Source organism: Fusarium flagelliforme (genome assembly GCF_020744385.1).
Source record: "Fusarium flagelliforme strain FIESC 12 MPI-CAGE-AA-0113 chromosome Unknown B0J16scaffold_6, whole genome shotgun sequence".
NCBI lineage: Eukaryota > Fungi > Ascomycota > Sordariomycetes > Hypocreales > Nectriaceae > Fusarium > Fusarium flagelliforme.
In genome coordinates this window covers 729,802-754,819 of record NW_025763508.1, presented here as the reverse complement: position 1 = coordinate 754,819, position 25,018 = coordinate 729,802, and the positions used below count along the sequence as shown (strand labels likewise).

Genomic DNA, 25,018 nt, shown 5'->3' with positions numbered 1-25,018 from the left:
AACATAGTCAAGGCGACGGCCACATTGACACAATGACTACCATCATCTCAGGAGACGAATTCACCCTCACTATGCCAAAGGAAGATGCATTCAAATGCAAAAAAGAGTCGGGCCACCAATAGGCTTTAATCAGGATTGCTGCGATGTGTGGAGCAGCTGATTATCCAGAGTTGCTTCCTGGCCTCCCTGACTCATGATTGGGACTAGGACGAGGCGACCTATCCCCAGTTGATGAGGGCATTCGCCCACGAAAAGAGAACAATCTGAGCCCAGGGCCCAGGGGGCGGCCAGAAGAAGAATTGTCCTCTAAGGCTTAGGACATCAAGATAAAGTAGCCTAAATCCTAGTCTAAGTTAACATAAGGTCACCAATTTATTCCGTCTCTTATGCTCTTGGCGGCCAATTCTTCTGACACCGTATCTGCTGCACACTGTCGATGGTTCATACGACTGTGCTTCTTGAAGTCCCCATTTCAAAAGATATCGATAAAGTCAACGTCGAGGTCATATCTTTGGGGTAAAGAACTTGTTTAATGTACCACAGGCTGATGTGGGGAGTGCCGCTGGTATCGTACAGTCTCTTAATGCTGGCGCCGATAACCGTATAGGCCACACTGCCCACTATGGAATATACGTGAGGTTGATCGGGTGGTGAATCTGTTATCCTAAGAACTCGAGGGATGGAACTATACAGCAAAATGGTTTGAATTGATGATATTGAAAACATCAACAGAATACTGATATCGATAGATTCAAGCCAGTGAGCTTAATGAATCTCGTTTCGTTGAAAAGGACTCAAAGTCTATATGGTACGAATATTACAATCTAACGCTTCCATCGCCCTCTTTACTTCTTGTATCGATCATGCGTCGCACTTTCCGTCGGTAGTTCCACTGGACGCATAGTCGCTTGGCTATCAAGTTCCGATGGCGCCTGTTGCTGCTCCATTTCCAATGGCAACTTTTGCTGCTCCATGTGAGGTGTTTCAGGCTCAGTATTGACCTGCTTAGCCCTCCTCGCTCGAATCACAAACCAACCCAACGCGAAGAATGCAGCAAGAGCTGCAAATCCAACTCCAAGTCCAATACCGACCTTGGCTCCCGTGCTCAACCCCCCATTGCCCGACTCAGATTCACTAGAAGATGTGCTGGTTGAAGAAGAGTCCGTTTCTGTTGCGCGGCTGCCTGTAACGGTTCCAACTGTATCCGCAGTTGTGGTGGACTCGAAATCGGAGGAATGCCATCGGATGGGAATACCAATAGCATTGGCATTAGCTCCACGACTAGTAATTCTTTCCCAATCTCCTCCAACAACTGAATCAGAGACTATAACATCCACCGTCTTTGGGATCACGATGGTGCAGAGATCAGTACTGTACCAAGGCCATCGTGTCTCACTTTGACAACTGAATGAACTGCATCCCGTCAGCATGGCCCTTCAGCAACCATTAGGTTCATACCTTGGACAGCATGTCGCTCTAGTCTCGTCGCCGAATGTCGAACTGCACGCAACTTCGAATCCACTGGGACATATACCGGGGGAGTAGTAAAAGGTTGAACCAAGTTCTAAACTACTTGGAAAGCAGCCGGCGTCGCTCGCTGAGGGACCCAACTGCATGTATGTGCACACGCTGGGCGCACCGGTACCTCCCTTTTTACAGGTGCGGTCAGTGCCTGTGTACATATACTTGTAATACTTGAAGCATGACTTGTCTGGTGTGAAGGTTGTCGTGAGATCCGGAACCTGTGTTGTCATGGTGAGCACGGGCAAATGTGCGATCGGTGTGAGTATGATCAATGGGCAAATACTCGAGAAGGGATAATAAAGGAAGAAACAATTATCAACACCTTTGCTACGAAAATTGAAATAACGCCTGATCCTTTGTATACGGCGTAGTTGGACAGGGGTGGTTATTGGGCATGCCAAGTCATTTAACCGCCCACCCTTTGTTGGGGGCGGTTTAACACAGAATTGGTCGGTGAACCTCGGATAGTTATGAGTAGTTGATTTGAGTTAACTCTAAATCCAAAGTGGTGATAATTGATGTTGACAGTATAATTTTTATTGCAAATATCTAATTGTCGCGACTCGTGATAGAGTGAACAACATCGTAAGGCTGATTCGCGACGCTGTTTGAAGCGGGTACCTAATCGTTAGTGCTTACTTAGTTGAGGTTACAACCGGTAATATGGCCAGATACAGAGACCCTTGACCTAACTATACCCTTTCGGTTGTATTATTGTTACTATCGCCAAGGCTGTATGAGAAAGTTGTCAGCGCTAGCAAAGAAGGCATTCACAACAGAAATTCAAAACCTCACCTTCCTCCGCCCTGTTCATTACATATGGTACACTATGGATTTCTACCACTTTCTTACCATACAATAAACCATGGCAGCTGCCGATGATTCCAAATTTACTTATGAGCCCCTCAGCACCAATGACTTCCCCATCCGTGTCATTCAGGTCCGGCCAGGAGAGACTTCGGAACCTCTCTCCTGCAAGCTCATAAACTATGCAGACGCATCTGAGAAAGGCTGGACATGTCTATCTTACACATGGGGCACCGAGCCACCAAAGGAAGAGATATTTATAAACGGCGTGCCTTTCCCAGTCCGATCAAATGTCTACAACTTTCTAAGACAGGCTCAATGCCAAGGTCTCACAAACTTATGGATTGACTCGATATGCATCAACCAAGATGATACTCAAGAGCGTAATACTCAGGTTGGGCTCATGAGTGAGATCTTTGGAGAGGCAAAGCTGGTCATTGTCTGGCTTGGTCAGACTTCGCCGGCTCTGGAGCGTGCTTTCAAGTTGCTGGACTCGAGCTTCGACGCCGATACAGTCACTATCAGAGCGGCGGCCGGGCAGCCTGTGTTTTGCAAGTTTTCACCAGCTGAGTGCTCTTCACTCTTCGAAGCGTGTGGTGCTGCGATTTGGACTCGACGGTGGGTAAAGCAAGAGATCATGCTGCCCGAAAGTGTCATCTTATCCTGCGGTAAAGCCTCTGTCAGCGTTTCTATCTTTTTTGCAGCCATGGACGCTTTAATCGACTATGAAACATTCCATGATCACACCACGCCTGCTTCCATCGAAGGCTGCGTGGAGCAGTCAGAAACATGCTTTTTCCACGTCAACAGCTACAACCAGCGACTTCGCCAGTGTGCCAACGTCCTGGCTTTCTACTCAGCGACACGTTCCAAGCAACGACAAATTTCACTTCCTGTATTGTTGAGCATGTTCGAAGATTCCGATTGCACAGACTTTCGTGATCATGTCTATGCTTTCCGTGGTGTGATGGAACAAGGCATGGCGTTGCGTGTGGACTACGATATGCGAAACATTGGAATGTTCCTCATGACACTCGATTTTATTGCACAAACTACACATCCCCGCTTACGCGGCGTTAATGCTGCTGAGAGGGATCTCCTTGTTGATTTACACCGCGGATTTAAGCTTACTGATAAGGATTTGGAGGACATTTTTGAAATTTGTCACACCAGCTTACTAGTCCAGGTTGGCACTAGTTTCGAGATGCTACGCAAGGATATCTCTGTCTCGAAGTTTATGAGCTCTATTACTGATCGTGATGAGTTTTTGGCATCACCATGGAGAAACAAGGACTTGTGTAGGGATTGCGGTCGAAATCTCCTGGGTGACCCAGAGCTGGATGAACATCACACTGTTCTCAACCAACTACGCGCAGATCCTGAGCGAGACGTATGGATATATGGACTTCGAACTCGAGGGGGGCCAAGTCTGGAAGGACTACGTGCTGTGTATGCGCCGCGTTGGCTATATGGGTGCAGTGAGGACACAATGACGCTGATAAAAAGCGGAACTTTCAAGGACCACCATTCTTTGGCATTGTTGTTTGACGCATATGGTAAAGAGCAGGAGCTTAAAGAGTGGCTGGATGAGGTTAAAGATCATTTTGTTATCATGGTTACTGATACGGATGATGCAGCTTATCAGATGCACATTTTTATTCGGCCTGGCTGTGAGTCGAAAGAATGTCTGCTTGCAAAAGACCCTGGTCCTGCCTAGGGTTTTCTATAAAATCTATTTACAGAAAATAAATACTAAAACATACATCCATTACTCCACCCTCTTCATTACTCCGTCCTCGCGTGTTGAAGAACTGCTATACCACTCATCACAGCCATAAGCATCCAGTGATACCCCATGTAATTCGAAGTCGACCTTCCCAAAAATTGAAAACCTCCTGATTTCTGAACCGAGGACGCACTCACTTCATAGATCATCGCAATAACCTCAGCACTCTTAGGTCTACTAGAACTAGACTTGCTAGTTCTTCCAAGAGAAATAAGTTGCCATACCATGCTGTACATTCCACTCTGCGTTTCAGACGAAGCCCGCCATTCGAAGGATTCTGTTCTGCGACTCCCTTCATGTTCAACCCTCATAGAGAAACTGTATCTTGGATTCGATCTGGATCTGTGGAAGGACATGGTGACTTCGTTGGCCGAGATGCTGTAACTCGACACAGCAGGTAGTTGAAAAGTGAAGCGTTCTCCAGATCGATTACAGGAAACCATTGCGTCTCCAGCAAAGGCAGAACCAGGGTAGAGATATGAAGGGCCTTGCCAGCCACGAGGCATGAGTGCTGCGTAGATGACATTTGAGCCGGGTTCGGAGATGAAGAGTGCCATGGCGGAGGAGGAAGCTGTCCATGTAAGCTGCATAGACTGGGGGAAGCCAACACTGAGAATCTCGTCTGATATCTCAGATGGGGTTCCGGGTGTCGAATGACCGCTCTCTGCATTATATGCTTCTGAAAGAGATGGGACGAAGGGAGGAAATATCATGATTGAAGAAGATGGTTTGTGTAAGTGAACGAACTGAATATTGGCGAACAATTATAATTATTGAACGATAAAAATGAGAAAGAAAGTAAAACGAAAGAACTGTCTATCTTGCAATATTCCAAACGCTATTAAGAGCATTACTTTAGATTGTTATATACTCTTCCTCCGTCGTACAATTCTCGTCAACATTTGATATCCAGGAGCGCGCAGTTCCTCCGTATCGGGTTAGTTTGATTTCTAGTGGACCCTTTGCCCAGCTAAAGTGATCGCATGTCTTACATCCTCCGGCTGCGGCTCCAGCACGTCGGGTCTGTGCCAATTGAACAATACCATTGGATAGAGTCGGATGATTATCTCTCCTAGAAGCGATGCATGACCCCTGTTTTGATCTGACACTCAGCCTCATCGACCAATCTGCAAGGTTGACTGTTTCTATTCAGGAACCTTAATTTGGGGTCCTTGTATTGATTGGTAACTACGGTTCTCGGCCGATATAAGTCAGCCTGGGGTCGAGGCTTGTTTAGATTATCTGGCGGTCAGGAGTTTAGATACATGAGGCAAACAGACTCTAAGAGGAACAATGAAGCGCTGGAATGGCGGAGTACAAGTTGAGAGAGTTGTCAGCATGTTCGAGGCCTCATGATGAGTAGAAGGATCAAATCAAGACTCCATTTTGATATTTGAAAGAAATGGGGTCTTCGAATGGTTTTTCTTGTTTTGGTATGGAGGACGAGAGGTCATGGTTAAGGTGGTATCCGTTTTGCCACTGAGGCGGAGGTTAGGCTACAGAATAACTGTGCTGATCTTCATTGTTTCAAGTCAAGTGATATCAAAAGAAAAGTGATCGCATTAGTACTGTATGAAGTGGAGAAGAGTCTTTTATAGCAATACTACGGTATCCAGGGACCATATTCCTAAAGAGGAAATTTATTCGAGCGTTGCGATGTGGATATCTTCGTCTCCCTGAGTCCCTAAAGGGGAAGGCCATTCGAGGGTTGGGATATATATTCATCTCTTCGGAGGAATTTGTCAACATAGAAATTCTTCAAGTTCTATTCCTTGGCATTTTCATGTACAAAACCGATCCAACAGATTGGAGTTCTATAAATCAATGCACAATAACCAGCGAAACTAAAACAGCCAATAGAAATATCAGCGGCATTTGCTTCGGTTAAACTAAAGACACAAATGCTACCGCAACTCTAACGGCTGCCCTTGCCAAACCTGTTTCTACTCCGCATCTCCAACCGCTTCCATCACGATGATATGACACAAACAAGTTCAAGTCCCTACGATTCCCCAAGACGGAAGCTCTAACCACTCGTTTTCTCCACAAAATTACGCTGATCCCCCATGATTTTACCCCAAACTCCAGGGATTGCGACCGGGAATAGTGACGCTCGGTTAGAAATCCATGATGGTTTTCGTATAAATCGGCAGTCCTCCTCGGCTGCGAGATTCTGTTTCTTTGTTCATGATATTCGTTCGTTGTGTTTGAAATCACAATGAGAACTTGGTTTGGCCGCGGTAAAAAGCTGCAACGTGCAGTAACATCATGCTGTCTATGCGCCTTCGTCCTCTACGGGTACGACCAAGGTGTATTTGGAGGCATTCTTGAAAACGAAGATTGGCTACGACAATTTGATGATCCTGGTGATACTCTCACTGGCTTTATCACATCAAGCTATAACCTGGGATGTTTGGTGGGTTGTTTCAAGAACTTTGTTGTCGGTGAGAAACTTGGTCGAAGATGGACAATTTGGGTTGCTATGGGATGGATTCTTGTTGGAGCTGCGTTGCAGGCGACTGCGTTTACGCGTGCTCATCTTATTGTTGGGCGAATTGTTACTGGTGTTGGTACTGGTCTCAAGACTTCTACTGTGCCAATGTAAGCTCCCAAGATGATATTAATGTTTCCATTACTGACTATGTGCAGGTACCAATCTGAGCTTTGTGAAGGCACGAAACGAGGCCGTCTAGTCTCAGCAGAAGTCATGTTCGTCGGCATCGGTATAGCATTCGCCTACTGGTGGGACTTTGCATTTAGTTTCGTCGGCGGACCCTTCGCCTGGCGCTGGCCGCTCGCCTTCCAAGCAGTCTTTGCCTTCTGGGTTATCTTTGTCGTGTTTGGTGTTCCGGAGTCCCCGCGATGGCTTCTCAATCATGGGAAGCGACAAGAGGCCATTGAAGTTCTCTCGGCTGTTTATGATAAGCCCATCGACCATCCTGATATTCTGCGAGAAGTTAATTCTATCGAAGCGGCTTTATCAATGGAGGCTGAAGCTGAGGGCAGCACTTCTTGGGCTTCTACGTTTAGAAAGGATAAGGTTAGCACGAGGTATCGAGTTTTCCTAGCTTGGTTCGTGCAGTTTATGAACCAGGCTGGCGGAATCAATCTTGTGGTGTACTACATTCTCAGTAAGTCCCATAAGAAGGCACCAAAGACAGCTACTAACATTCATCAGGCGTCCTCACCAGCAACGTCGGTCTCGAGCACCGACTAGCTCAAATCATCGCCGGTTGCATCCAACTCATGTTCCCCATCGGTTCTCTCCTTCCTACCTTGGCTCTAGACAAGATGGGTCGTCGATCAACCATGATGTGGGGATCAGCTGGTCTATCATTCTCGATGATGATGGTAGCTGCACTTTTATCCCAAGCAGATGATACTCCGCGAGGAAGAGCCTTTGCTGCTGGATCTGTCGCTTTCTTCTTTACGTATATGCTTATCTTTGGTGCCAGTATGAATTGTGTACCTTGGGTTTATGTTCCTGAGATTTTACCGCTTCATGCTAGGACTAAGGGGACTGCTATTGGAGTTAGCTCTAACTGGCTTTGGAATTTCACAGTGGTAAGTATCCCATTTTTGAACTTCTTGGATGTAGCTAACGGAAACTAGGTCATGATCACGCCCATTCTGATCAACCGCCTCCAATGGAAGGCCTATCTCATATTTATGGCAACCAACATTATTTTCGTACCTATCATCTTCTTTTTGTATCCAGAAACTTCGAACCTGGCTTTAGAAGAGGTGGATTATATCTTTGCTCGTGGCGATAATAGTATACAAGTAGCTCGAGAGATGCAGAAGGAACTTGTTCTTCATGGACATTTATCTGATGAGAGGCATCTCGGAAGGGGCGATATGAGAACGAAGTCTAAAGAGGGACATGACGAGCTTGTCGAACATGCACATGCTTGAGTTTATGCGAATATTTTGTTACAATTTTGTCCTCTTAATATTCAGGAAACAGCAGTCTTAGCTATAACGCAATGGTCACCACTCCACGCCATGCCATTATATTATTCTTATGTCAATGAAATTATTGGATCATGTTAGATATAAAATGCATTCATAGGAGTTATTATAATCTGGAAAACGTAGTGTTTGTCCATGTGCCGAGGTCATAAAGTAAGCTTCCGGTCTTCCCTCCGAGATCTGCCTCCCCACAACCCCTCTTCGGATAAGGACAACAGCAGCGGAAAACACCCCCACAGACAAATATCACTGTTATCAACAGCATTCCACTTTCTGTCCTATAACACACTACAGATTTCTCTTTGAGATTGGAACTTTTACTTGAAAACTGCAGCCATGACTACATATCATATCCGTGACGTCGATAATGAGATCAAGGGCCGTCTGGCGCTTGTTACCGGGGCCAGGTATGAACATCTTATCGGATCAAATAGCTATTACTGATCATTCCTAGTGGTGGCATCGGCTCAGGAATCGCAAGAGCACTAGCAGCAGAAGGTTGTGATGTTGTCCTTCACTGCAACTCAAGTCTTGTAAGCACCGCCAACCCTGTCGCCAACTCCTCACTAACATCAGATACAGAACAAAGTGGAATCCCTATCCAAGGAACTTTCATCCTCCTACCCACAGCAGCTCTTCCCCTGCGTCTCAGCCGATTTAAGCAACCGCGATCAGACTCGTGGTCTCGTCGATAAAATCTTCCAAGATTCGACCGTTTCAGCCAAGCACAAAGCAATCTCTATCCTCGTCGCTAACGCCGGTCTTGGCAGACGTATCCGTGATATTAAGGATATGGAAGAGGATGATTGGGATACCGTTATGGAGGTTAACTCGAGGAGTCAGTTTGTTGTAACAAAGGCTTGTTTACCCGGCATGCGCCAGCAGAACTGGGGAAGGGTGATTCTTGTTGGGAGCATCTCGAGTATGGGTGGTGGGATTAATGGGTGTCACTATGCGGCTACCAAGGGTGCTTTGAGGTGAGCAGTTCTGGTTTGGTATCCCTGCTTGGCTAAGTGCTAATTGTTTGAAGTTCGATGGGCAAGAATCTGGCTACAGTCCTAGCTGGCGAGGGAGTCACTGTCAATACCGTAAGTCAGATGCAGCAGCTCTATACAGATACTGACAGAGCATACAGATCCTTCCGGCAATGATTGGTTTTACAGACATGATCCCTACCCCAAAGTCAACGTACGTCCTGGCCATATCAGACTCCTCTCTTACCATACTAACGAAATCTCATAGAACATGGACAAACAAAACAGACCTGGAAGAACTCAAGGAAACAGACCCAGGTCTCGCCATCGCCGCCAGCGTCCCAGTACGACGTCTAGGCCATCCTCAAGAAGTCGCCAACGTTGCAGTCATGTAAGTCACCTATACTCTCCTTTGAAAACAGTAAGCTGACAATTCCAGGATGGCAAAAACTGGATACATGACGGGTCAAGATATTCTTCTGTCAGGTGGTCTCAAGTAGACGAACAACGGGCAAAAAGAAAAACATACAACACCGGGGATTCGCTGGTCGTCACCGACCCAACTACTAATCCGGCGCTTCGCAGCTTGACGATGGGAGAGCGAACGGGATCCCGTATTCTCTGCGAGCTGTGGTCGTATGTGGAGGTTGTGTTGGGATGTTGAGACTATAAAGTGAACACACGCAATAGCCGAGACCATATCGAGTACCTCTGTTTCGATAGATTGAAATACAGTGGCTAGTATGCATCTTAGACCCACCAAAGGTCCTCCCAAGTGACAGTAATTATTGAGCATGCTGCAAGTCTGGTGTCTTTTTGCGTGTATCTATCATAGAAGTTCACAATAGTTATTTTGACTATTGAAATGCGTGAGGTCAGTTCTCACTGGACATTCGCAAGAAGAGTAACTCTGAAACAAAAAGGAATTTGCTATTCGGTCTATCTAGCAAAAGTTATAGAAACGACGCAGGCCTGATTCGAACAGACGCCTCCGAAGAGAATAGATTTCTAGTCTATCGCGTTAGACCACTCCGCCACTGCGCCTTGAGGTTTCCTTATTGGATGATGAATATTGTTCCAATCATAATCTATATAGTAAAATTTTGCGAATATCCAAGCTGTTTGCGGTTTACTTCGTTGTTCGGCAGTGCGCCCTTGAACTCCGTTGGTGTAACAATGCATTCTATTGTTGAAATTACCAAAGGCAGCAGCGATTGCTAGCACTGCGAGGACCGTAGACCTGACCTCCACTCAGTCTTCTGAATTTCAATCTCTTCATCTCTTCCTTCTACCCTCTTCCTGTTGGGAAACTATCCGATCAATCACAGTGGCAGCAGGTAAGCAACAGAATAATCATCCTCTAAGGGTTGTACCGCCTGGACAAAGTATCCTGAATGCTGATCCAAACTAACAAAGGTAGCCAAGTTCTTTCGTCTGTTCTACTTTGGCAGTCTTCTGACACCCTTGCGGGTGGCTTTTGGCTGTCACAATGGACCGTCTGCCCCCGGAGATCATCTCCAACATCGTTCATCATGTTGGAGACGGCTCTCTTACGCCTCTATCACTGTTGTGTCGACGTTGGCAATCAATAGTTGAAGCAACAATATACCGAGAACTTCATCTATCCTACAGACGACATAGCAAACGACGGTTTTGCAAATCAATCAGAAATCCTTCCCACAAAAAGCTTGCGAGTAATTTGACACCGACACGGCTGTCTTATATTCGCCAACTGCATGTCCAAATCGCTAGATATGACCATGATTTCCCGGGACGATCTACTGACATTATTCGACAACTATTCGATCTTCTCAGACATGTACCACACAACCAAGAACCACTATTGAATCTACATTTCACGATGGATGGTTCCTTCAGCGACTTCTTTGAGCCTGACTCTCGGGCTAGCGATAGTGTTGAATATCCACCAGATGGACTTCCAGAGTTGCCCATGGTACGGTCTCTCCGGTTAAAAAACTACACTCCGAGAATAGGGCTTTCTCCGCGCGCGCTCTTGTATATGGCAAGCAAGATGCCGCGGTTGAGAGATTTAGGTGTCTCGATTGAGGATGACGAGTCGGTACACCAAAGAGTCGAGCTGGCTCGATCACTCACCGACTTGCCGACGTCTATACACAGCTTCTTCTTACATTTGCTCCAGGACGATAATCAAGAGGGTCTACTGGTCACGGAGAATGGCGAGGATATCTTGACTCGAGAACTACGTCGATTCTCACAGAGAGAGGGTTTGAAGGAGTTCACATTCAGCGGTTACGCAGAACTCTCTATCTTTTGGCCACCGGACTCAGCAACATCTGAACCACGACATTGGCCAACATTGGAAGCTTTACAGATACAGTTCCGTCATCCTCAACACCTTGCCAGTCTCTACGCTACAGAGTCTCCCGATGTTGCGCAAGATGTAAACGACTCGGATACAGAATCTCTCGATGATGCGCAAGATGCAAACGACTCGGACAGAATCAACGTCAACAAAGGGATTATGGACGCCTCCTTCCGAGCCCTTGCGAAATGCTCGGCTTGCATGCCTAAAGTTGAAGAGAACTACGTCTATTTCGGTGCCACCTGGCGTACGCGTTTCGCGTATTGCACAATGTTTCCCGAAGATCCATGCGTCACTGTCACTGGGAAATTGGATTTTGAGCTTGATGAAGAAACGTTGGACGAATGGTGAAAGACCGCTGAAGTTCACAATTTGAGTTTCCAGATGTGTGTTGAGGAGTGGACCGAGTAGCAGGGCATTCATCCTACACACCAACATAACCTGAAAGTTGATTCTTCTTCGTCTCTTAGGCTCTTGCTTGCTTGCTTGCTTGCTTGCTTGTGGTATCATGGCAGATGAGGATGGAAGCTGAAAGTATAGGAGACGAAATAATAGAAAGCCCATCTTTACAAACAAATCTGCACCTTGATTGGCGTCTTCTTGTCCCCATTTGATCGCTTATTCGATTTTGTCGCTCACTGAAGCACCGCTCATGACAAGACCTTTCTGTTTCTTGTTCGGGTCGATAAACCAGAAACTAGCCTTGCGTGTTGATTTAACTTTGTATGAGGTAAGTAAGTTACTTCGTCTCTTATTCTTTTATTATAAGGTTTTCTCACGGAGTTTACACTTTCTTTGCATTATGACTTTAATGCTTGCACATAAGGTCTGGGTGGAGTATAAAATGCCCTTCAGGTTTTTTTTCCTCCCGACTTGTGCCTTCTTTCTTATACAAATATTGTCTTGTTTTTTTACTGGCCTTAAAAGGGAGAAAGTTGTTCGGTACTAACTGTCACAATGAACCGTCTACCCACCGAGATAATATCACAGATCGTTGGTCATGTGAGGCATCGGAATCACCCTCTTACGCCACTATCACTCATCAACCACTATTGGCAACCCATCGTGGAAGTGGAAATATATCGACAGTTTTATATGGGTTACGAGTTACCTGAAAATACTTATATGTCCTACAAAAGATATGCGGATGTTCTGACTCCGACACGGCTCTCCTATATTCGCCAGCTGTGTGTCTATTTCTACATATCAGGCCATTTCTCCGCCGAAGGACGACATCGTCATAGCTGGAGCTTGGAAAATACTGCGAAAGAACTTGAGAAGGCTTTGAAACACTTTTTCAATCTTCTTACATCGACACCACATGGTCAAGAGCCACTGCTGGATCTATATTTCGATGCCTGTGGGCCTACTGACCTCTTTGGAACTGACCCCCGGCCTTGTGAATCACTTTATGGGCTTCCAGAGCTGCCTATGATAAGGTTTTTTCAGTTCTTCCAGGGCAGTAGAGATGAGGTGTTTTCTCCACACGCGCTCTTGCTTGTAGCAAGCAAGATGCCACGGTTGAGAGAACTAGATATCGAGATATCACCGAGACTTGTAGAGGTCTCTTCGACACACCAAAGGATGGAGCTTGCTCGATCACTCGCCGAGGTGCCCTTGCCTACGTCTTTACAGAACTTCACGTTGCGATACTACCCGACAACTGGTCCAGATGGTTTCCCGACTACGGAAAATGACGAAGACATCCTTACTCGAGAACTACGCCGACTCTCGCAAAGAGAAGGACTGGAATACTTGGCCTTCTACGGCCGCGTAGAACCCTCTATCTTCTGGCCACCACACTCAGTATCTGAGCCGCAACAGTGGCCAACGCTGAAAGCTTTCACTCTAGACTTGTACCAGGCCCAACAGTTTTCCTGGCTTAGCAACGGAGAGTCTCTCGATGTTGTAGAAGGCGCAGATGAGCGAGGCCAAATATCCAAAGCAATATTCAACGCATTCTGCCAAGCCCTTGCAAAATGCTCGGCTCACATGCCTAAAGCTGAACACACCTCCATCGAATTCAACGACAACTGGGATACTTCTCTCGTCTGCATAGTGGTTTCTGGGAATAGATTTATCGAGTTAAAGGGGAAACCAGATTTAACGTTAGAGCTTGACAAGGAAACAGTTGACGAATGGCGGAAGACCGCTGATGTTCACAATTTGGATTCTGAGATGCGTATTGTGGAACGTGATCGAGCAATAGGACACTGATCCTCCAGAATAAAAACAAAATAGCCCGAGTATTGATCTATTTTCGTCTTTTAGGCTCGTGGTTGTGGGTGTATGCAATAGATACCATAAATGGAAGATAAGTTTCAGCAAGAGAACACATACCCCAAGAGACAGTTGACATGAACAGGCATATGTCTTTATGCGAAAACGATCGCAAAATGCAGCTCCTAACCACTTGCTTGGTAATAGTTCGTCGTCTACCCTGCAGCAGTTGCAGTGTAAAGCCACGGCTCGTTCCTTCCTAACGGTCGCTCGGAATAATTGGAGACCGCAGGCAGGCGCGAGGCCTCACAATTCACCATCTACATGCCGCCCTCACGAAATTCGAGATACTCTACAACGCGACAGAAAAGCTGTCAACAGTGCTCTACCGCCAGAGCGAGATGTGATCGCAAGGAAACCTGTGGGCGCTGCGATTCGCGAGGCTTGACTTGTACCTACCCGACAGCCACATCTCGAGATACGAGTCCGCCCAGTGAGAACAGCGCAGAGACTCTCATGCCAACGAATTCGGAGGAACTCCAAATTGAAAACTCTACCGATTACCAAATCAACAAGCGCCCGCAAAGCATGGCAGAAACTGCGACTGCATCTGCGCCTGGGCCTGAGCCTGAGCCTGTAGCCAACGCGAATCCTGATCTCATCTGCCCCATCAACCCCGACGACATCCAGAACCGATGGTTGAATGCATACGTCCCTCTTCCAGGACAGGAAGCCAAGAACTACTCTACAAATATCAGTCAACTTATCTCCCGAACTCTGAAATCGTACGGACTCAAGGCAATACAAGGGCGCCCACCCCCATTTATACATCCCACACACCTGTCATTGCCACCCATCTCAACCTGTTTCACTCTGCTGAAACTACGCAGAATTCCCATGGAGGACGAGAGTGTTGTTGCTGAGATACTCAAAAGAGAAATGACACGACTGCATGAAGGACACACCGCATACAGCGATATGGAACTCTTCGGCGCATTCCAGGCATATCTCATCTACACCATGGTATTGTTCTTCAAGTTTACCCCCCCGTCAATGGATTTCTTTCGCCAGGCCATGATTAATCTTCAAGAAATCGCGTGTGCCACTTCTCGGCAAGGTCTCGCCTGTATGTCGGAGAAGTCGATATTTAGTTCCCCGAAGTGGGAAGCATGGCATGTCGTCGAGGCAAAGCGACGAACCTTGTACACTATGTACTTTATGGATAACATGCTTTCCGTTTTAGACGGCTTTCCCACCTATATTGGCCATGAGCTGAAAGGTCTGTACGCGCCCTCCAGCAACGAGCTGTGGACAGCAAGCCGCACCGAGTGGGACCAAGAATACCGCTCTTATCGGAGTGATTGGGGACAAACGCCGTTCCGACTGGACGAGTTGTGGCCAGCATCTTCTGATGCAGCTGAACACCTTGAAAAAGACAGACAGAGAAGGACGGAGAAATGGTTGAAGGATGTTGATGGATTTGGGATGATGCTCTATGCTGTCACGAGCTGTACATACGAGAACTGAATCTCTTTGCATTAATGACCCGTTCTTCTGATCTAAACGTAGGAGTGCCTCTGTGATCTCCTTGTACTGTGACCTGGCTGGTTCGACTTTCCTGTTTTTGAAGGAGGAGTGCATGTTTCTCGAAAAGCCTTTTCCGACTGTCTGCATACGCTTTGACTTCCATCTGTAGCTTATCCGACTGGCGCGATACGATTGAGGTATGTGTCTTCTCAAGAACGCTCATTGACTGGAGCTTAGCCACTTTGCGCTCCAGCCTAATAACCTGCTCAATGGTAACCTCCAGCTCCGATTTCTCAGTGTATTAGAAACATTCGTCACCAAGAGCCTAGGATACAAAATACTAAGATCAATATTGACGTTGCGTTATTCTGTCGCCCTGGCCCTTGAAGGATGAATGTCTTTATTCGGGCGCTCCCCCAAAGCGCATCCCAAGATCCAGATTGTAAATCCCAGCTGCCAATCCGATACATCGCATCAATTTATTCCCTTCGTCTTCCCATTCATACAAACGAATTCTAGATTTTTTTATTTACCAGATTGGTACCTCGATTGTAGTTGGACCACCAAAAGCAGTAGCTACCTACCTTAGGACCTAAGGTGGGTTACTTTGGTATAGCAGGCTCATGTCTAACAATTGTTTACACTAACATACTCGGCCCTGCCGAAATCACTACCAACAAACTACGCCATCCGTCGCTCTAGATCTACATCATCAGCCTCATCCGAATTCTACGATCGGACCAACGGTCACCTCGCCACATTTCCCAATACTCGGAAAGTCTTTGATCGATCCGCGGATGTCACCCAGAGACTGTGAAAAGCCCGTCTGAGCGCCACTTGATCAACGACCCTGGAACCCACTTGGTTTGGTCAAACCGAGTCATTACAATGACCATCCAGCCACATGGAAGCCTTCGAAACCCTTGCCCAGCGGTATTAAAGTTCAACGCCAGTCGTTAGTGGCGTTGATCTTCAACGGCGGATCCAAGCAGGTCTACGGGGGTCAAAAGCTTAGCCTTTTCTTAAAAGTTGCCTCTTGGCCTTCTTTGATTTCCCCAATTTCTTGCAATGAATCTGACCTCTGACTCCACGATATGTGGAATGCAACAGGTCCCGACTCGAATCGAAATGCTCCTCCGGGGATTGTCCCGGATTACAATCATCCAGAGGATGTATTCTGGACACTCAATATTGTGCTAGCAGTTATTTGCGTTGTTTTCACGGCAGTATTCTTCTTTATACGGGTGTATGTCAAGCGGACGATCCATCGTCATATTGGGGTAGAAGATTGTAGGTACAGAGTCTGGTTTATTGACCAAGCTGACAAGTTTAGGGACATGCATAGCAGCATTTGTACGTCGGTCTTTGACGATGCTTCTTCTTTTTTTTTTTTATGATGTTCGTCGCTAACGTTATAGATTTGTGTCATCACGTATATCACAACAGTGTTGATGAGTAAGGTCTTTCCGTTGTCTTCCCTGGTCGATCATGCTAACGAGACAGTGGCTCGATATGGCGCAGGTTATCATGCTTGGGAGATACGTAAACCAGAATACTACAACTGGTTGAAGGTGGGTGATCTCTGTGTCTAAAGACTTGTCTAACAATTGCAGTGGTTCTATGCCAGTACAGTCGTGTATATCCCCGCCGCCTTCTTCACCAAAGCGACTATTCTCCTCCTGATGGCGCGTGTCTTTGCTGTCGAACCAAAGGTCGCAAAAGGAATTCGAATATTTATCTGGGCCCTTTTGATCGCATACATCCCGATCCAAATACTACGGATCGTCACTTGCGATCCCATTCGAACGTACTGGGATCCGAAAGTCCGCAATGCACACTGCCTCAATCAACGAAAGATCTTCTTTTCCGATTTATCGTTGTCAATCGTTACCGACCTCATAATTCTTCTCGTACCGATACCATTAACATGGCGGCTTACTTTGTCTCTTGGCAAGAGGATCAAGATTGTGTTGCTTCTTGGGGCTGGAGGCATTGCCACAGCCTTAACACTTTATCGGGTTTCTAAAGCGGTTGAGTTTTTGAACTCGGATGACATTACGGTGGATTATACTCCAATTGCCATTTTAACGTAGGTGCTCCCATCAAACAATCGGTCTCCTAGCTAACTTCTCAGGAATCTTGAACTTACTATCGGCTTTGTTTGCGCATGTCTACCTTCGTTCAATCTGTTAATCGAGCATCACATCCGTAAACGACGACGAGAACGAAACCAATCTGAAGTCCGAGATCGATCACGAGTGTCCATGATTAAGAGACATTTCCGATGGATCAGTTCTTCCACTGGCCCATCTGCACAACCGACTCATCCCTCGAATCGAGCTTCGAATGTCATGATTGACCTGAATCGAGCTTCAGACGGAATGATTGACTTGGATGTTGAAATGGCCATGTTGACAGGCCAACCTGTACGATTACGATCAGAGAGATTAAGTAGTACGGATTCCGTTGGACTTCGACCACTTGATCATCGACTTAATTCAGGAGATGGACGACGAGAGGGGTGGTTATCCCAGGATCAGGATGACCAGGATGAATTGCAGGATAGCAAGTTCATAATGAAAATGGTACAGGATTCAAGAGCTAGGGCAGAAGAGGGCGCTAAAGAGTCTTGGTGTCCTGTCTGGGACGGACCTAGAGATCCTTTGGCAAGTCACGGAAGTTGGAAGTATAGCATACGGACGCATTAGACTGAGGTGTCTGAGGAGTTTAGGATCTCTGGAGTTAAGGTCATGATATCCCGGTATAGAGTAACTAGTAATTTAATTGATGTCTGGTCGGTTCGAAGCCACCAGATGCAACTACTACAATTTTCGCCTGTTCACTTCGTCATGGATGCTAGGTATGGCCACAGCATTATTCGCTTCTGGACACTGTTCATTGTTTCCCTGATCAATCTGAACCCTGGTGGTCGTGATATCCCCAAAAGCATGCCTCCGTGGCTCCTTCCGCACTCTCTCGCACCTCCCACATACTCCTTCCACTCACCACTATTCCTCCTCCTCCAACTTCACTCCAACATCTCCCAACATCCCGCATTCGTTCATCACCATCTCTTCATTTCTATCAGCATCATTCTTTTATGCCCCTCTTCCAACCCACCATGCTTCTCAACAATATCCAATTTGCCGAACCGCCGGCTTTTTCCTCTGGCACATCGTCTACGAGTAACGCACCATCCAGAACTACCAGCAGCACCTTTGGAAAGGTTGAAAGATGGATGTTTGGCACCGATGAAATCAGATCCAATGGACTCCCTGAGGCTATCTGCTGCCCTTGCGTTGCCTACGGACGTACTCGACTGCGCTTGAATGAAGCTTTCGACAGACGCTACGGCATCTACGAGACTAAGGAGCAACATATGCAATCTCCTATCTACCCTGTCGTGACAAAAGATTGCTGCGTATTTGCTTCTTTGTGCTTGCCTTGTAAGTGTGTTTACCAGCAGCAGACATCGCTAACAGTTTAGTGTATGGTGGCTTCATCTCCGATCTACGCGGAGAAGTTCGACGATTCTACAATATCGAAGGCAACGAGCACCGAGACTGCCTAGCAGGATGTTGCGATCCTTGCTTTACTCTTATTCACGTCGAGAACGAAATCATTGGACGAGAGGGAGGTCGAAAGCACAGCGATGCCACTGGGTATACTTCTCACCCACCGATGTGTTCGTCGTCTTCGGGCTCGGTCAGGATCCCCAGCAAGTCGTGTTCTCCCAGTATAGAACGCGATGAATGTCTTCCATGCATTCCTGAAGACCACTCTGAGCGAAGTCCCTCAACCCCAGTCAGCCGACGCAGCAGCAAAAACCGGGAGAGATCGATCGCTGTTGACCCAGTTGCACCAACCGATGCGACACTTGTTCACAATCATGACATTGGCAATGACCCAAAGGGATCACCCTATCATCTTCATGGAAATCACAGCTTGAGCAAAGATACTGCACCAACTTATGCGACACATGACCATGATCACGACATTGGCCAAGACCCAAAGGGACCAACCTTTCATCTTCATGGAAATCACAGACTCAGCAAAGACACGACTACTCCTAGTTACCCACCCTCAATTCATCAACTTCGAACCGATACAAAGGCCCCGGCCAGTCCACCTGCAGTTCATCGGCACGATCTTTTCCACGACGCCGCTGAGACAGCTCCCCCTCAACGAAGCAACCATGACATTGGTTTCGATCCGGTCGATACTTATCGAGCCAGTCCTGAACATACAATTCATCAAGATGAGACAGCACCAAGAGACCATCCTGCGTCTTCTCATAGCTTGGGCCATGACCTAGTGAGCAACCAGGCCAAGACATATCAACCACATACGCTTGGAGCGGATGATGAAGTTGCAAGCAAGATTGAGAGTCTTGGGGCACACCATCTTTACGAAGACAAGTGAGCGGAGATGGACGGAGGACTGGAAAGGAAGTCGGTTGGACAATCACTACACCTCGCACACGCCAGCATTGTTAGTACTTGAACAAGCAGCATAATAGAAGTATTTGGTTATATTCCTGCGGCCCTGTTTTATGTGATTACTAACGCAGGTCGAAGAGTATATATTTGAAGGTCAGACTGTGGTCAGGTCTGAGTTGGCAGAGGCAATTCTGCAGGTAGCTGCATATCTGCCAATGGCTGTGGGCTGTGGCCCAGGTTGGCTGGCCTGATTTACAGTCTATCAATCAGTCCATGGCTGGTCAAGACAATCACGGCAATGAACCCGACAATCCTTCAACTTGTCTCATCCCCAGCCTCCAGGTTGCAGGTCATTGCATTAGTTAGAGAGGCGTTGCACTTATAAGTCTCATCGGGAGGGGTTACAACACGGACACGACGCGAATTCGCGGATGGTCTGGCCTTTAATAGAAACAATCAATAGCTTGTCGGTTACACTTTGCAGGGGTTTAGTGGATGATCTGGTTGGCGATCAAGGATCAGCTGAAAGGGTAAGGACCAATAATCTGGGGAGATTGATGATGTTGTGATAAGATGGTCGCATATGGTTTGACCCAAAGGCTAACAGCAGACAAAGAACTCATGAAACGGAGACTTGACGGATGATTGCAGAGCATGAACTGAATAGCTTCAGTATGCGACACACAGTGATGCAACACAAGGACACTGACTGCCATAGCGGCGGGAGAAGGACAGCCACGGGCAATGCCCTCGACACCTAACTTGATAGTGGTGAGATTCAATATCCTCCCTTGCATCTGGCTGCATCTAGCTGCATCTGCCTTGCATTGGCGCTAAACGTTTTAACGCGTCGATTGGATACGATCTGGTAGAAACTGGGTTGACGCTTGTAGAGTTTTGGTCATGTCCCACAAGGCCAAGGCATTGATGGTATTCAACGAATCATTGAGAAGCTCAGTTAGCGGTGACGAGTGATACGAGCATGGTCGCGAATGAGGGGAAGACAAGAAAAGAACCTGAGGCATCTAGATAACTCAATCAGAGAGATTTCAATCAATCTCGTCCTCTTGTTCGTCATCAATTAATCACACACGAAAGTCGCGATTTCACATTCCTGTTTCAAACGCTGCAGTTATCACCTCCACTAAAAGTTTACTGAGTTAGTGGCCGCATTTCAGCACGTCCCCCAGGCCTTCATCCCTCCCTCCACTGTCACGGCACGTCCACGTCGGGTCCAAGGCACGAAAGAACGCCCACTTTCGCGCTGGGTCTCCCTTATTTCCGATCTCCCTCCACGCGCCCTCCCGCACCAAAAACCCACCGCTAGCACCTCTTTTGTACCCGATCTCTCTCTCTCCCACTTTCATTCCCCATTCATCATCATCCTCCTCCTCATTTACACGTTACGTTTCTTTGCTTTGGTCTTCACGCGATAACAATAAATAAGCAAGCAAAGCAACATCACCAAACTCCACTGTAGTAGCCATGGCTACTGTTACTCGTCAACCTTTTGCTCCTCTTGATGGGTCTAGACTTCAATCCCTCACAAGTCTCAAGAATAGGCAAAATGGTAGGTGGAGATGTCGCCCGGGGTTTGATGATCGTCACTAACTTGTTGAAGCTGCTCCTACTCCTACTTCTGCCGGAAAACGAAAAGCTGAATTAATTGATACCGACGACTTTGAAAATGTTGATCCTTCAGCTTTTGCCAAACGATCCAAGGGATCCAAGGATATTCTCAAGCCTTCATCAATCATCCTAAAGGCCGCTTCTCTACCTGCACCCACACCCAGTCTCCCCGCTCCATCTGCTATCCCTAGCCGCCTCACAAGTCCTCTCAAACCTCGACGAACTCTTCAAGCAAAGTCTCCTACCAAGCTCAACACCGGAATCACCAAATCTTCTCCCCTTCACGCACCCGCTGGACGATCTCCTACCCGAGGAAAGCGATCTGGCATTACGTCAAGCCGACGACGAACTCTTGGACGCATTGATCCTCCTACTCTTCTTGGTGCCGCTGCTCCCTTCTCTCTCGATGCTGCTCTCAAGGGTACAATCCCTGGATATGGCGCAAAGCCTGCCGCTGCCAAGCCTGTCACTCTCGATGAGCCAGACATGAAGGCTAGCTGGTTCTTTGAGATCCATGAAGATACTCCCGAGCAAGAAATGACCAACCTTCTCCAACACAGCACATGCACACTCGACATTTCATCTGACGAAGAAAGCGAGCGCAAGCGAAACAGGGATCGCGCAGAGGGTCGCGACAAGGAGAATGTTCCTCCTCCCGATGACGTGTCCCAAACTCGTCGCGCACCAAGAGCTGACGATATGGTCGTCGAGAAGGAGCGTGTCGCATTGGGAGAGATGAACACTGCCGACTTTTACGCTGAGGGATGTGACGAGACATCAGTTATTCTTGTGCCAGAAGATGAGCCCGAGTCAAATGTTTTGGAGTCTGTATTGGAAGTGCCGGAGGTATCAGAGTCAATCGACTTGAAGCCCATCGACCCCACAACAGAAGATATTGATAACCTCATGGCCAAGCCTACAGAAGGTACATCAAAAGCTGCTGTTTTGGAACCAATCGAGGGAACAGGAGAAAGTTTTGAACTATGGGAAAGTGGCAGCGCACATGATGAAGCTGACGCAACTTCATGATTGATGGATAATAATGTAACGGATACGATGGACACGTGTTATGGTTTGGACGGATTGGTATGGATAGGAGCGTGGCGTTATATTCTCTTCTCGCAGGCCCAAGCGCTGGAGTTCTGTTTAATTGTGTGATTCACCTTTTTGTCTGGATGTTAGAATCCTTGAATTGAGTATTTGAAGACGTCTATCTGCAAAGCCTCTGCCTTCCTCTTGTGAACGTCGCATGTCCATCGGTCAAGACTGACATATCAACGAACTCGGGCAATGAATACGTTTGTTCAGAGCAATTCTGTGTCGTCACATGGTCATATCGTCAACGTCTTCGGCTCGATGAGCTTTGGTGTTTCGATGAGAACTATATATGAGGGGTTTAACACAAGTGGTTGGGCACAAGTCGGACATCTGCTTTTTTTCTTGGTACTAAAGGCTTTCAATAACTTAGTCGTGCTATGGATTGCGCCTGTTGTTGAGTCCGTGATCAATACTCGCGGATCTCCGGGTTGGGCGGACATAGGGTAGGCTTAGTGAGACTTGATGGTTCAAGAGCAGATGCAACGGATGATACGTATGCAACGATCAAATACGCCGAAGATATAAAACGATTAGCTTGGATTGTCATACCGATAGAGCCTTGTGCCTGGCTTGCAGAAAATTGGCTGGTACGGTTGGGAATCGTCAACGTTTACACTCAACGACTCACTTGAGTTAGAGTAATCACCTCACCATCGCTACTGCAATAACCCGGCACTGCGAAGCAGGAAGAAACGTACTAACGATATCAACATAGGAAGATGAAAATGAAGAGGTAAAAAATGGAATCATATTGCTCAATCGATGAGGATATGAACAGAGAGAAGGCGGTTCTTTCCCTCGCTGTTATCGGTACCCAGCAAGGGTAGGCGATATAGACGGTAATTAGCAACTCTCCTTCCAACAGAGTCCAATCCACATGGCTATTCCTCCGCTTGCGGAGATCCCCGAATAGCTCAGCTGGAAGAGCGTTCGACTGTAATTGTTATATGTCATCGAAAGGTCACTTGTTCGATCCAGGTTTCGGGGATTCAATTTTTTGCACTTTCTGTAGCTGATCTGTTACACAATACGAAGTAGCTGCCAATCAAGTGCCCAGCAGCCTATGTAATTTTACAGACATCTCGATCGTCTGTGCGATTGAATTTTTGCTAGGTCCCGCTATGGCCAGAACCTACCCAGAGCGTCGGGACTAAAAAAGTTCAAGCTTGCAATCGATCCACGACAGCTCCCTCAAAAAGATATCTCAACAAAAAGTAATCCCCGAAACCTGGATCGAACAAGTGACCTTTCGATGACTTTAACAATTACAGTCGAACGCTCTTCCAGCTGAGCTATTCGGGGAGATCTCTGAGACAGAGGAACAGCTATGCCGTGGTGTTGTGTAATGTGGTATATACAGCCCACGCAACAGATCAAACACAATTGGGACTCGAATTGCAAACACATGTAGACATAATTCATTGTATTCATGGTATCCAAACAAACTTTTATTCCGCTATCTTTTCTTTTTCTTCCGCTATCTGTCCATCTAGTTGAAAACAACAGTCTTGTGGCCGTTAAGGAAAAGTCTCTTCTCAGCATACCACCTCACAGCAGCAGCAAGGACTTGGCTCTCAACGTTGGAACCCTCCTCGGACAAATCCTTAGGGCTCATGGCGTGATCAACACGGGCAATGCGTTGCTCAATAATAGGACCCTCATCCAAATCAGCAGTAACAAAGTGAGCAGTAGCACCAATAATCTTGACGCCTCGCTCGTAAGCCTGGTGGTAAGGCTTGGCGCCCTTGAAAGAGGGCAAGAAAGAGTGGTGGATGTTGATGATACGTCCAGACATGGCCTCGCACAATGTAGGAGAAAGAACCTGCATGTAACGAGCAAGGACAATAAGCTCAATGTTGTGCTTCTTGCAAAGCTCGAGAACCTGTCCCTCCTGCTGAGCCTTGGTATCCTTGGTAACGGGAAGATGGTGGAACTCAATTCCGTAACTCTCGGCGAGGGCAGCGTATTCGGGGTGGTTGGAAACGATAACGGGAACCTCCATTCGAAGTTGACCGGTCTTCATGCGGAAGAGAAGATCGTTAAGGCAGTGACCAATCTTGGAGACCATGATGAGAACTCGGGTCTTGCGGGCGACGGGTCGAATTTCGTAATCCATTTGGTACTCGGCAGCAAGCTTCTCGAAAGACTCCTTCAAGTGCTCGGTAGACTCGGTCTCGGTAGGACCGAAGTGAACTCGCATAAAGAAACGCTCGGAAACGGGATCAGAGAATTGCTGAAGGTCGAGAATGTTGTGCTTGTTGGCAGCGAAAATGCCAGTCACGGCATAGACAATGCCGGACTTGTCGGGGCATGACAGAGTGAGGATGTGATCGTTGGCCATGTTGAAGGGCTATTATGGTGTTGAATTGTTTGTAAAGAAGGTGAAGTCGATTTGGTGTAAGTTGGAAAAGAATTGATCGGCGACTCCAGGCTCCGTATCTCGACCGAGTATGACTCCGAGTCCACCCCACTGCGGGCTAACCCTCCACTATCGGAGAGCGGGATGTGGGTGCGGCATCAACGAAGTTGAAGTGTCAATTGTATAGAAGAATGGCGGCGTAGGCGGCAGAGATGCAATTAATAGTGACATGTTGAAGATCGTCATGATGCATATCCATTTAAACCCTGTCTCCGCATGGCTGCAGGCCATGTAGATTGACATATCCACTTGGCAAGAGATGTATTGAAGAATTGAATC

The 25,018-nt window shown here is 47.1% G+C and overlaps 12 protein-coding genes and 3 non-coding genes across 15 annotated transcripts; 10 read left to right on the top strand and 5 right to left on the bottom strand.

Moving 5' to 3' along the window:
- Positions 1 to 700: 700 nt before the first annotated feature.
- Positions 701 to 1,814, bottom strand: B0J16DRAFT_374321 (uncharacterized protein). Its single transcript, XM_046130602.1, has 2 exons — positions 1,459 to 1,814; positions 701 to 1,413 (listed from the first exon to the last, which is right to left on the bottom strand). The coding sequence occupies exons 1-2, from the start codon at positions 1,752 to 1,754 to the stop codon at positions 846 to 848; spliced, it is 864 nt and encodes a 287-aa protein (XP_045979833.1). The 5' UTR covers positions 1,755 to 1,814; the 3' UTR covers positions 701 to 845.
- A 504-nt stretch (positions 1,815 to 2,318) lies between these two features.
- On the top strand, positions 2,319 to 4,098 carry B0J16DRAFT_346549 (heterokaryon incompatibility protein-domain-containing protein). Its single transcript, XM_046128457.1, has one exon. The coding sequence runs from the start codon at positions 2,390 to 2,392 to the stop codon at positions 4,046 to 4,048; it is 1,659 nt and encodes a 552-aa protein (XP_045979832.1). The 5' UTR covers positions 2,319 to 2,389; the 3' UTR covers positions 4,049 to 4,098.
- An 18-nt stretch (positions 4,099 to 4,116) lies between these two features.
- B0J16DRAFT_387087 (uncharacterized protein) lies at positions 4,117 to 4,830 on the bottom strand (the record flags this gene model as incomplete). The annotated part of the gene is made up of 1 exon (XM_046131635.1): positions 4,117 to 4,830. One exon carries the CDS (start codon positions 4,828 to 4,830, stop codon positions 4,117 to 4,119), a length of 714 nt encoding a protein of 237 aa, XP_045979831.1.
- A 1,421-nt stretch (positions 4,831 to 6,251) lies between these two features.
- On the top strand, positions 6,252 to 8,211 carry B0J16DRAFT_374319 (general substrate transporter). Its single transcript, XM_046130601.1, has 4 exons — positions 6,252 to 6,718; positions 6,767 to 7,248; positions 7,296 to 7,681; positions 7,730 to 8,211. Exons 1-4 carry the CDS (start codon positions 6,336 to 6,338, stop codon positions 8,030 to 8,032), a joined length of 1,554 nt encoding a protein of 517 aa, XP_045979830.1. The 5' UTR covers positions 6,252 to 6,335; the 3' UTR covers positions 8,033 to 8,211.
- Positions 8,212 to 8,298: 87 nt separating this feature from the next.
- Positions 8,299 to 9,819, top strand: B0J16DRAFT_416944 (uncharacterized protein). Its single transcript, XM_046133640.1, has 7 exons — positions 8,299 to 8,496; positions 8,544 to 8,622; positions 8,672 to 9,066; positions 9,120 to 9,177; positions 9,225 to 9,277; positions 9,332 to 9,454; positions 9,503 to 9,819. Exons 1-7 carry the CDS (start codon positions 8,426 to 8,428, stop codon positions 9,561 to 9,563), a joined length of 840 nt encoding a protein of 279 aa, XP_045979829.1. The 5' UTR covers positions 8,299 to 8,425; the 3' UTR covers positions 9,564 to 9,819.
- A 206-nt stretch (positions 9,820 to 10,025) lies between these two features.
- Positions 10,026 to 10,107, bottom strand: B0J16DRAFT_t233. Its single transcript has one exon. It is a non-coding gene; the product is annotated as a tRNA-Ser (tRNA).
- An 817-nt stretch (positions 10,108 to 10,924) lies between these two features.
- B0J16DRAFT_322739 (uncharacterized protein) lies at positions 10,925 to 11,758 on the top strand (the record flags this gene model as incomplete). Its single annotated transcript, XM_046125730.1, has 1 exon — positions 10,925 to 11,758. The coding sequence occupies one exon, from the start codon at positions 10,925 to 10,927 to the stop codon at positions 11,756 to 11,758; it is 834 nt and encodes a 277-aa protein (XP_045979828.1).
- Positions 11,759 to 12,364: 606 nt separating this feature from the next.
- On the top strand, positions 12,365 to 13,624 carry B0J16DRAFT_402652 (uncharacterized protein; the record flags this gene model as incomplete). Its single annotated transcript, XM_046132669.1, has 1 exon — positions 12,365 to 13,624. The coding sequence occupies one exon, from the start codon at positions 12,365 to 12,367 to the stop codon at positions 13,622 to 13,624; it is 1,260 nt and encodes a 419-aa protein (XP_045979827.1).
- A 289-nt stretch (positions 13,625 to 13,913) lies between these two features.
- Positions 13,914 to 15,154, top strand: B0J16DRAFT_416943 (uncharacterized protein; the record flags this gene model as incomplete). The annotated part of the gene is made up of 1 exon (XM_046133639.1): positions 13,914 to 15,154. Exon 1 carries the CDS (start codon positions 13,952 to 13,954, stop codon positions 15,152 to 15,154), a length of 1,203 nt encoding a protein of 400 aa, XP_045979826.1. The 5' UTR covers positions 13,914 to 13,951.
- A 963-nt stretch (positions 15,155 to 16,117) lies between these two features.
- On the top strand, positions 16,118 to 17,980 carry B0J16DRAFT_346543 (uncharacterized protein). The gene is made up of 6 exons (XM_046128456.1): positions 16,118 to 16,444; positions 16,488 to 16,507; positions 16,573 to 16,609; positions 16,658 to 16,725; positions 16,768 to 17,243; positions 17,289 to 17,980. The coding sequence occupies exons 1-6, from the start codon at positions 16,249 to 16,251 to the stop codon at positions 17,860 to 17,862; spliced, it is 1,371 nt and encodes a 456-aa protein (XP_045979825.1). The 5' UTR covers positions 16,118 to 16,248; the 3' UTR covers positions 17,863 to 17,980.
- A 295-nt stretch (positions 17,981 to 18,275) lies between these two features.
- Positions 18,276 to 20,006, top strand: B0J16DRAFT_402650 (uncharacterized protein; the record flags this gene model as incomplete). Its single annotated transcript, XM_046132668.1, has 2 exons — positions 18,276 to 18,600; positions 18,642 to 20,006. 2 exons carry the CDS (start codon positions 18,276 to 18,278, stop codon positions 19,574 to 19,576), a joined length of 1,260 nt encoding a protein of 419 aa, XP_045979824.1. The 3' UTR covers positions 19,577 to 20,006.
- A 673-nt stretch (positions 20,007 to 20,679) lies between these two features.
- Positions 20,680 to 22,434, top strand: B0J16DRAFT_346539 (uncharacterized protein). The gene is made up of 2 exons (XM_046128455.1): positions 20,680 to 21,163; positions 21,215 to 22,434. Exons 1-2 carry the CDS (start codon positions 21,079 to 21,081, stop codon positions 22,249 to 22,251), a joined length of 1,122 nt encoding a protein of 373 aa, XP_045979823.1. The 5' UTR covers positions 20,680 to 21,078; the 3' UTR covers positions 22,252 to 22,434.
- Positions 22,435 to 23,223: 789 nt separating this feature from the next.
- Positions 23,224 to 23,308, top strand: B0J16DRAFT_t261. Its single transcript has one exon. It is a non-coding gene; the product is annotated as a tRNA-Tyr (tRNA).
- A 230-nt stretch (positions 23,309 to 23,538) lies between these two features.
- Positions 23,539 to 23,622, bottom strand: B0J16DRAFT_t232. Its single transcript has one exon. It is a non-coding gene; the product is annotated as a tRNA-Tyr (tRNA).
- Positions 23,623 to 23,809: 187 nt separating this feature from the next.
- Positions 23,810 to 24,661, bottom strand: B0J16DRAFT_322733 (formyl transferase; the record flags this gene model as incomplete). The annotated part of the gene is made up of 1 exon (XM_046125729.1): positions 23,810 to 24,661. One exon carries the CDS (start codon positions 24,659 to 24,661, stop codon positions 23,810 to 23,812), a length of 852 nt encoding a protein of 283 aa, XP_045979822.1.
- Between the last annotated feature and the right edge of the window lie 357 nt (positions 24,662 to 25,018).